This window comes from Plasmodium reichenowi, chromosome 5, assembly GCF_001601855.1.
Source record: "Plasmodium reichenowi strain SY57 chromosome 5, whole genome shotgun sequence".
NCBI lineage: Eukaryota > Apicomplexa > Aconoidasida > Haemosporida > Plasmodiidae > Plasmodium > Plasmodium reichenowi.
The window spans coordinates 640053-651115 of NC_033650.1; the positions used below are offsets into that span (position 1 = coordinate 640053).

At 19.0% G+C, this 11063-nt stretch overlaps 2 protein-coding genes across 2 annotated transcripts; both read right to left on the reverse strand.

The window, feature by feature from the left end:
- Positions 1 to 805: 805 nt before the first annotated feature.
- Positions 806 to 3751, reverse strand: PRSY57_0519800 (hypothetical protein; the record flags this gene model as incomplete). The annotated part of the gene is made up of 1 exon (XM_012906266.2): positions 806 to 3751. The coding sequence occupies one exon, from the start codon at positions 3749 to 3751 to the stop codon at positions 806 to 808; it is 2946 nt and encodes a 981-aa protein (XP_012761720.2).
- A 1111-nt stretch (positions 3752 to 4862) lies between these two features.
- PRSY57_0519900 (hypothetical protein) lies at positions 4863 to 10997 on the reverse strand (the record flags this gene model as incomplete). Its single annotated transcript, XM_012906267.2, has 1 exon — positions 4863 to 10997. One exon carries the CDS (start codon positions 10995 to 10997, stop codon positions 4863 to 4865), a length of 6135 nt encoding a protein of 2044 aa, XP_012761721.2.
- Positions 10998 to 11063: the final 66 nt, after the last annotated feature.

An 11063-nucleotide genomic window follows, 5' to 3' on the forward strand; every position in this document is an offset into this window, starting at 1 on the left:
TTTTAAAATATTTTTTAAAATTATATAAATATATTTTTTTTTTTATTTTATTTTTTAAAATATTATTTTTTAATTAAAAAATAAAATAAAAAAAAAAAAAAATAAAGAGGAAAAAAAAAAAAAAAAAAAAAAAAAAAAAAAAAAAAAAAAAAAAAAAAAATAGAATAGGATTGAATATATATATATATATATATAAAATAAATAACACAGAAATATGTATTTTATGACGACATATAATATAATCATAAAATATGAAGGTAATCAAATAATAATTAGGTATGTATTAAAAAAATAAATAAATAAATAAAATAACTAGATATAAATATAAATAAATAAATATATATATATACATATATATATATATATAATATTTTATGTTTTCTCTATTTAAATTGATATATAAATAAAATAAATATTTTATACAAAAAATCAAACTTTATATAAAAATAATTCATAAATATATATTTTTTTTCAAATTCAAAACAAGCAAAACTATACTTGATAAATATTTTCTTTTATTTTATTTCTTTATATCATTACCCAATCTGAAAATAATATATGACAAAATGTTATTTTCTTAAAATTATTGCTTCTTTTTTAATTTACGATATTTTTGAAAATAAGAATTTTGCATCTTATATATATTATATGAATAAATTATTATGAAACCATATGTATATTATAATACATTATCATAGTTATTAAAAAAATACAATATATAATATTAAATACATATATATATATATATATATATATTTATGTAGAAATAATGAAATATTTCGTATTTGAAACGTATTCCATTGTTTTATACTAATTTTTTTTTTTTTGGAATATAAAAATTTGAATCCCTCTTTTGTAGGATGAAGTGCTCTATTTTCTTCCAGAATTTTTGCACAGCCAAATGATCATCATTTCTATGATCACGATTTAATTTAATTATTTCCATATTACTTTGTGATAATAATTCATGTGGTATTGTGTCATCATTATATATAAATAGAAAATTTTTAAAGGGATAAAATAATGTTGTAGTAATTTGATAAGGATAATATTTGAAAATATATTTGATAGATTCTTTTGAATTTAATATAACAGCAATTACGCATTTCCAATCGTTTTGTGTGAATTTTTTAATATGATTAATTTCAACAAATAAAAATTTTATACTTTTATTAAACATTTTATAAATAAGGGATGTAGAATGAAATACATTTTGTTTATTTTTATCATTTTGTAAGATATTATCATCATTATTCGTAGTTAATAATTTATTATGTAAAAGGAATGACTTAACATTATTTTTATTAATTATTGGCTTTCTAGTATTATCAATAATACTTTTATTATCATTATTTGTTATTATTTGATTCTTTTCAATTATAATAATTGGTCTTTTTTTATATACCAAATGTATTTCATCTATCCATTTATAATTTTTTTTTTTTATTTTTTTTTTATCATCCATTTTTGATTGATCATCGACAATAATATTTTTCTTAATACCATTTATAAATACATTTTTTATATTATTTTTATTTAAAAGCTCTTCTTTAAAATAATTATGTATTCTACTAAAATCTGCTGAATTGTTTCCTAAGTTATCATGAACATCTTTAACATTTACTTCTTTTACACTTACAGATTTTATTAATTCAAAATTATTATCTTTAATATTATTATCTAATTGGAGGGCATGAAATATAGAGGAATTATTTAAATCGCAACTATTAATTTGTAAATATTTATTTTTTGCAATTTTTTTTTCATTATACCTTTTAATATTCCTATTTATGACATCATCAACATAATTATCATTATTTAAATCTACATTTTGATCTTTACATATTTCGAACATATTATCATCATCATTATTATCATCAAATTGATTATCACTTTTATGACCTTCATTTTCATATGACATCTTTTGTAGTGCTAGATATTTTTTTTGAGGTAATATAATATTGTAATATTCTTTTATATCATTCAATGATACATTATATTGATATAAAAAATTATGAACAAAATTTATGGTTTTTTTATTCCTTTCATAAAAATGTTTATCACTAATTGCATATATATATTTAGAAATCATATTGTTAAAAAAAATTAATTTATCATGATCATTAAAATTTTTTAAATATTGTAATGAATATTTATCATCAAATGAAAGGTTATGATATTTTCTTTTTCTACGTATTAATAATGGAATCACATCCATATTATTATTACTACTACTATTATTATTATTATTATTTATGTACATATCTTTATAATTTTCAAATGATGGATATATATTGTCCTTATATATTTCATTTATGTCTACATAATTTTCATTGAAAGACGATAACAATACTTCCAACTTATTTTTATCAACATATTCGTTATTAAAATAATATTCATCATTTATAATATCCTTTTCTTGTCCATTCGTATTATTATTTTTTATATTTTTAATTTGCTCGTGCCTCTGTTCATTTGACATTAGTACATATTTATCATAATTTTCAATATAAGAAATAAAATTATTATAAAAGTTTTGAATAATAAAATGTGTGCTTTTATCTATATATTCTTCATTAGATATATTTGTTAAATATATATTTTTTATTAATGAATACAAATTCATATTCTGAAAAAATATATTTTTAAAGACATTATTTTCATAATAATGTTTTACAAGATTGTAAGTTTTTATTTTTTTTTCTTTTTCATCTGAAACATTGTTATCATTATAATAATAAAGATCATTGTTATATGTATGATCATCCATATTATTCTTTTCATTATTATCATTATATAAGTCATAATTTGTTTTATTCATTATACGTTCCATATTATGTTCAACTTTTATAAAATCGAAATTATTATTTACATTATTATTTCCCTCTATTATTGTATTAATTTCATTGTTGTTAAAATAAACCATTTCGTCATATATAGTAGAACATACATCGTCTTGTATAAAATTATATTTACGTTTTTTAAGTTTATTAATTTTTTTTGTTGAGCTTTTTCTCATTTTATATTTATTATATAGAGAGGTACAAAATATATCATCATTTTTCATATGGATTATAAATGACTCATTAATTTTATTTATATCAAATAATTTTTTGGTATAATCAAAAGAAATTAAATTTTCGTCAGTATAATTATGTGTATCCTCATTAATATTTTTTTTTTCTATAATTTTGTCATTAATATTAGATATATATTCATCATTATTTTGTTTGTCCTGATTAAATTTATCATAAATATCATTATTATAATTCTTTTGTGTAAATAATATGTCACTTTCCATTTCTACGTCATCTAATTTATCAAAGAGATCTATATTTATTAAATAATCGTTATGTGTATTTATATATTTATTCAAATTAATATTTTTTTCTTGATCATATATATAACAATTTATTTTTATTTCATCTGTATCTTCTTGATTCTCTTCAATAGTTTTTATTATTTTATTTCGTTCTAATATACTAATATATTTATAACCAATCGAATTAATATAAGAAAACGTATAATTACTTTTTGCTAAACATAAAAATAAATATATATCACCAACATTATATTTTTCTTTTTTTCTACTTTCAATTCCACATAATACATTAGTATATATATAAAAATTCTCTTTTTCAAATACTATTATATCATTCTTTTCTTTATTCATAAATTTAATATATTCCTTCTCTTCAGTGAGGAACTTTTTCATCAGCATGTTTATGTTTAGCATAATCTTGTTCTCCATTTTTTTTTTCTTTTTTTCATATTATTATAAAAGCATATAAATTATGGTAAGTAAAAATGTGGCATATTATACAAAAATTAATTATTATATATATATATATATATATATATCAAATGTGATATATTATATAAGTTTTATAAATAAAAGATCATCTTAAAAAAAAAAAATAATAAAATAATAAATTATAATATATATTTTTAATTTAATAAAATATCTTTAGAATATTATTACAATAATATTTAATAAGCTTATTTTTTATATTCAAATTAATATAAATATATTAAAAATATATTATATATATAATATATATATATATATATATATATATATATATATATATATATATATATATGTAATATATATTGACCTTATATTATATTGTCATTCGGATAAACTATTTAAAAATTTTTTTTTTTTTATTTCGTATATAGAAGAAATTGTACATAAAAAGTTTATATATATTATATATATATATATATATATATATATTATTGTAGGGAATATTTAAAAAAAAAAAAAAAATTTCAAGTGAAAAATATTACAATCTTATGTTTTATAATTTTTAATATTGTTATGTTTTTATTCATTCCCTTTATTTTTAAAACTATTATTAATATATTACCATTCATATATATATAAACAACATAAAAGTGGCTTATAATATAGTATTATAGGTATATATTTAGAAAGAAAAATCATAAAAATAAAATTATTAAGGTTAAATTTATGAGTTAAAATATATAAATAAATATATATATATATATATATATATTACAAATTTTATATTTCTCAAAAAAAAAATGACATAAACAAATACAAATTGTCGTTATAGACATACAATTCTTATTTTGTTATTAACAAATTAATTAATAGAAAAATAAATATATATATAATAAATCTGCATCTTTTGCAGTTGATAATCAAAAAAGAGGCAAAAAAGAAAATTTTATATATAATAGAATATACCAAAAAAATAAAAATAAATATAAAATAAAACATATATATATATATATATATATATTTTGTATATATGTGTTAATTTTTTTTTATTTGCCATGTCTATACATTCTCTTATCATTGTAACACCGTTTTATAATTTCGTGTTATCATATTAGAATAACGAATTAATATCAAAATCGGAAGGTATGTCTAGTTGACTTAAAGCTGCTTGTATATCTTCCTTTGATATATTATGTTTCTTAACTAGATCTTTTAAATTATCAATAGTTATGCTATTCGGATCGATATCCTTATTAATTTCTGTTTTATTGATTTCATTATATTCCTTTATAACATCTCGTACTTCGTCCTCTACATTTGTTGAAGTATTATTAACTGTATTTAATATATTTTTTTCATTTATATCTGCGAAAGTTTTTTTTTTATTATTATTAAACCATAATACATATTCGTCAAAATTTTGTATAGCATTATTATCCTCACTACTTGCGAGGGTAGTTTCTTTTAATTCTTCATCTTCATTTTTTTGTAAACTGACATTTAATATATCTAGAGCTCTTTTTGTAGAGCATGCTTTACTATTAATTAAAAGATCATATAAATGTCCTGTATTATGTCTAGTTGAATAATCTAATATTTTTTGATTTTCTAATTCCGTAAGGTTATTTATCCATTCTTCATTTACATAATTAAAATATATAGGATATTCTCTTTTTTTTAAAACATATTGTATATATTTATACATGTAACTCAAATAAAACGTTTTAATATCATTAGGTCCAAAAACTAATTCAAAATCATCATTTTTCATTTTTGTGTTTTCATTATTATTATTATTATTATTATCATCTTTATTTGAGCTTTCATTATTATTTTCTTCATTAGATGAACCATATTTTATTGCATTTATTTTGTCATATGTAAATAAATATTCTTCTAAACATTTTTGAATTTCCACATTATCATTATATTTCACTTTACGAAATTCCAATATTTCCTTAAACATTTCATCATGATCATAAAGTGCAATTTTCTTTATCAGTTGTTGTATATCATATTTATCTTTTTCTCTTTCAAGTTTTTCTCTTTCTTGGTTCTTTTCTGTTTCTGTCATATGTGACATGTCTTTTATGAGATTTTCATTTTGTTTGTTTTCGTTATCATTACCTGATGAAATATTATTACAACAATTTAATTTGTTATCTCTATTGTTTATATTACTATCACTATTATATGTATTATTACCATCATCGGTTATATTATTAACACTTACTGGAACCATCGTATTCTCCATTTTATTTTTTTTATCTCCATTTGTCATGTCCTTTTCATCAAAATCAAACATTTCTGTATCTTCAAAATTTAAAACAGGTTTAGAATATTTATATATTACTGGTAAATATTTACTTCTATATTCATTTTTAAGGTATAGCTTATTTTCCTTTTCTATTTTAGTTTCATTATAGAAATAATATATTTCAGCCATTTCTTTTAACAACACATTTGCTAATATATTAACAGAATAAATATTATCATTAATAAAAATCTTAGAATTTTGAAAAGAGTTAATATAATTAATATGACTTGATAACATCTGATCATCCTTTACAAATTCAATTTGAACATTGGTAAGTTTATTATTAAATATGTCTTTATTGAATAGCTGAAATAAATTATGTGTAACATTTTTTCTATTTAAGAATGTCGTTGTACCACATTTTTTTTTTTCCTTATCGTATAAAAATAGTAATTCATATATATTTTGGTTTTTTCCTTTTTGTAATGATGAACCGTATGGTGTATTTTTGTTCGTTGAGGGATTTTTATGAATACCTTTTATCATATTAGGATTCATATTATCAACATGTACACCATCATCTTTATTATCATTATTATTATTATTATTATTATTGTTGTTGTTGTTTTTGTTGTTGTTGTTGCTGTTGTTGTCTATATTATTATTTATTATATCGTTGTAACCACCTCTAGATGAATTGGGAAGTATAGAAGATATTAAACCTATAAGCGTTTGAAATATATCCTTATTTTTGATTAAACTAATTAAAATAATTTTTTCCTTTAATTTATCAAAATAATATTCTATAGAACTAACATTCTCGTTATACATTGTAAATAATAAATTATGACTAGAGGATTTTATTTGTTCTAATCTTTTATAATAAATAATTTCACATGCATATTTACATTTATTCATTATATAATTTATTTCATCCATATTTAAAGTTAATAATACATTAATACCTTTTTGAAATATTTTATATAAATTCATATAATTATTTGTATATAAAGCTGCGGCTATATGTTTTATAGGTATTTTTTTTTGTTCCCAAATATGTGCGCAATCCTCTTTTTTTATACTATTTTGTATGATTTCCATAATTCTATTATTATTTAAGAATTGAACCTTTTGCATATTAATATAAAAATTATTTAAGCTATTATTATTTATAAGTTTTTTTTCTTTTCTCCATAAGGATAATTCTTCTGAGTTTAGATAATTTTCCATATTTATTGTATCATCTAAAAAGAAAGGCCAATTATTATATTCAATAATAAAACGAATAAATTGTCTCATACGATTAATTTTGACATAATTAAATATATCTACATTTTCATCATCAATTATTGGTTCTTTTTCTTGTTCTTTCATATCATTTTCTTTTTTTTTTTTCATATCATCAAGAATTTTCATATATTCATTAGATTTCATTTTATTTTGTTCATCATAATTTTTTTTTGGTATCTTTTGTTCTCCGATTAAACTATCATCCGTGTTGCTTACATCTCTAATGTTATTCAAATTTATACTATCCACATTTATATCTTCTTCTGTATAATCAGTTGCATTTTTATATTCATCATCTTCATTCATATTAACATTAGTATCGTTATTTTCATCATTATTATCATTTAATTCTTCTATTATTTCTTCTTTTTCATCTTTTCTTTTTTGTTTTTCCTTCATTTCTTCTTCTCCCCTCTTTTTGGCCTTTTCTATGGTTTCACTATCACTATTTCCACCATACTTATGCACATAGGTAGTATATTTCTCATAAATATTTAAACATTCATCTAATAATACCCTTGACAATATTAACGAATTAGTAATATTTTTATTTATATATATAATGTTATCATTGGTTAGATAATCATAATTATAATCATAATATGTTAATCCTAAAATATTATCTACAAATTTGATGACAATATTATTTGGTAAATCAAATCTAAAAATATGTTTTGTATAATAATTTAAAAAGTAGTATGCAATTTCTTCCCGATTTTGATCATTCAATGTTATATTATTTTGTAAAGGATATTTAATTTTTAAATTATTTATAACGTATTTCATATTTTCTATATCCATATGTTCATCATATATACTTTTATCTTTATATAAATCTGTTATAATGTCTGTTTGTATAATAGGTTTAAAGAAATATTTTTCTTTTGTTCTTAACTTCCTTATATTTCTAAATAACTCACCAATTACTACCATCATTTGTAATGTCATAATATTATTGGTTGTTTCCACTTTTTCATTTTTTTCATATTTTTTTAACAAACTATCTACATCCTCATTTTCATTACCACAATCATGAAGAAATTTCAAACACGTATATGAAAGTGCATTATGCACAAATGTCAAATCATATTCTTTTAATTCTTTTAATTTTTCTAAGCCCTGTGTTAAATATTTTGTAGAATTGTTTACATCACATAAAAAAAGTGATGAAGCAAATTCGTTTAGAGGGATTCTGAAACGTTGCAATTTGTTTGTATCATTTTTATCATTATCTAATAATGTAACATTTGTTTTTTTTTTCATATTTTTATTTGTTGATTCTTGTTTGTTTGATAGGTATTCTTGTCCATCTTCGTTTTTTAATATTCCATATGATGTGTTACCCCAAATATTATTAAGGTTTCTTTTTTTGTAAACTTCTGTGACCATATTGATAGCTTTATTAATATCGTTTGTGACCTTGGATTTTAGTATAAGGAAAACAAGATCGTCTTCATCGTTTTCTAAAATGTTATTTTGTAATTCCATGTTAGTAGATATATTATTTTGTGTTACATCATATTGGGAGATATTCTTTTCTGAATTAGATACCACATTATCCTTTTTATCTATATCATTTATTTTTGTTGCTAGATCTTTTTCTGTATGATTCAATTTGGTTTGTTTATTATTATCATTATTATTATTATTATTATTATTATATTCACCATGTGATATGTCTTCAGACATAATTTCTTGTTTATTATATTGTGAGAGTTCATCATTATATTCCATTTGATAAGATAATTTATATTGATCTCCTACTATATTTTTTAAATAAGAAAAAAATTGAGCAGATTCTTTATTTGTCAAATTTAAATCTCCTATATACGGAGTGTAGAAATTAAAATCTATATTTTCTAATAATCCTGATATTCCATGAACAAATTTTATAATTTTTTGTTTCGTATCATCAAATTTTTTTGAGATTTGATAATTTTTAACATCTTTGAAAGGTAATATATTATTATCAATATCTAATAAATTATAATATTCATACATAATTTTTAAGATAGTATAATTTATTAATAAAGGTGAATTTTTTAAAGGTGCACATAATAAAATATGTGGCAAGTTTATAAAATTTTGGTTAACAATTTTATATGTTTTCATATTAGGTATATTTAATAATTTATCTACTTTTCCATATATCCAATAAAAATTAATAAAATCAAATGATGGTAATTTGTTATTAAAAATTTTAAAATTAAAAAATGTCCAGATATTTTTTATATGTTTTTCTGTTTCTTCATTATTTTGAAATGTATATGGAGTACTATATGTAATAATAGTATTTTTTTTTATTAAATAATTCATAATTCCTTCTTCATTAATTTCATATTTTTCTTTTAATTTTTCAATAAAATGTACAAGTATATTTACAATTTCTTCATATTCACTATTTAATTCTAAGTATAATTCATTGTTTATAAGCTTTTTATTATTTGATAATATGTTTGTATCACCATCTATATCTATTTCATTTTGTAGCTTAATTTGAAATGTTTTATATATTATATGTAAAATATATTTTTTTATATATTTTAATATAAACATTAGAAAAACCTTATCATCTATACTTCTTTCAAAATTATGTTCATAATGATCGTGTAAATATTTTTGTAGACTTAATTCAATAGAATTCATACCTTTCTGTAAAAAATCATTAAAAGCTTCTTTTCCAATATAAATTGACATTAGTAAGCTCCTCAAGGGTAGTATCATATTAGTTCTTTTTGTCATATCGACAATTGACAAATTATTAATTTCTTCTTCGTTTAATGTCGTGGTTTTTTTTTGATGAAAAAGTTTTTTCAAAGAGTTTTCTTTTTCATTAGAATTATTAAATATATTATTATTATTATTATTATTACATTCTTTTGGTGATAAATGATTTTCTTTTTTATTTACATTATCACTCGTGTTATTTGTATAGAAATCATAACTCAATTTTTCATTTATATGTTTTGTCAAGGGTTGACACATTTTTTCTTTCTCTTTTCGATTACAAAAGGGCATTAACTGTATAGATGAATCTTCCATTATATTTTCTTCCTTATAAATATTATCATTTACTTGATTTATTTTGTCATAATATTTTGTATTTACACATTCATTTTGTATATCATAATAATATTCTTCGTCTTTTGATAATATAAATCTGTCACTCCATTGCTGAAATTTCATATGTTCATTAATTTCCTCTTCATTTAATATTTCTCCATTTAGGTATTTTTCATCATCATTCGTATTATTATCATAACTGTGCTTTGTTGATAAATTATGATCATTCAGAATATAATTCATATGGTCAACCTTATTTATGTTATCAATTTCATTTATGTTATTATTTATATTATCATTTATGTTATCATTTATGTTATCATAATTCTTCAAATCTTTTTTATTTATTATTTTTTTTAAGTCATCTGTTTTGGTGTCCTCATCATATAATGCCTTTTCATTAATATCGGACACACTTATGTCTACATTATTCACAAGAGGAAATTCATTCCTCCCCTTTTTTTCTCGTATTACATTAAAGGGTGTACTTAAATCATATTTTGTAATATTTCTAAAAATGTTGGGCTGTATAAAATTTAAATAGTCGTTAATTCTTCTAATTTTTATGGTAGCATTTTTTTCAACAAAATAACATAAAATAATAATTATTACATAAATGTTTATAAAATTTATCATTTTAAAGTTTCTTTTTTTTTTTTTTCTTTTTTCTGTTATAATTATAAAAGGATATTTAAAATAAAA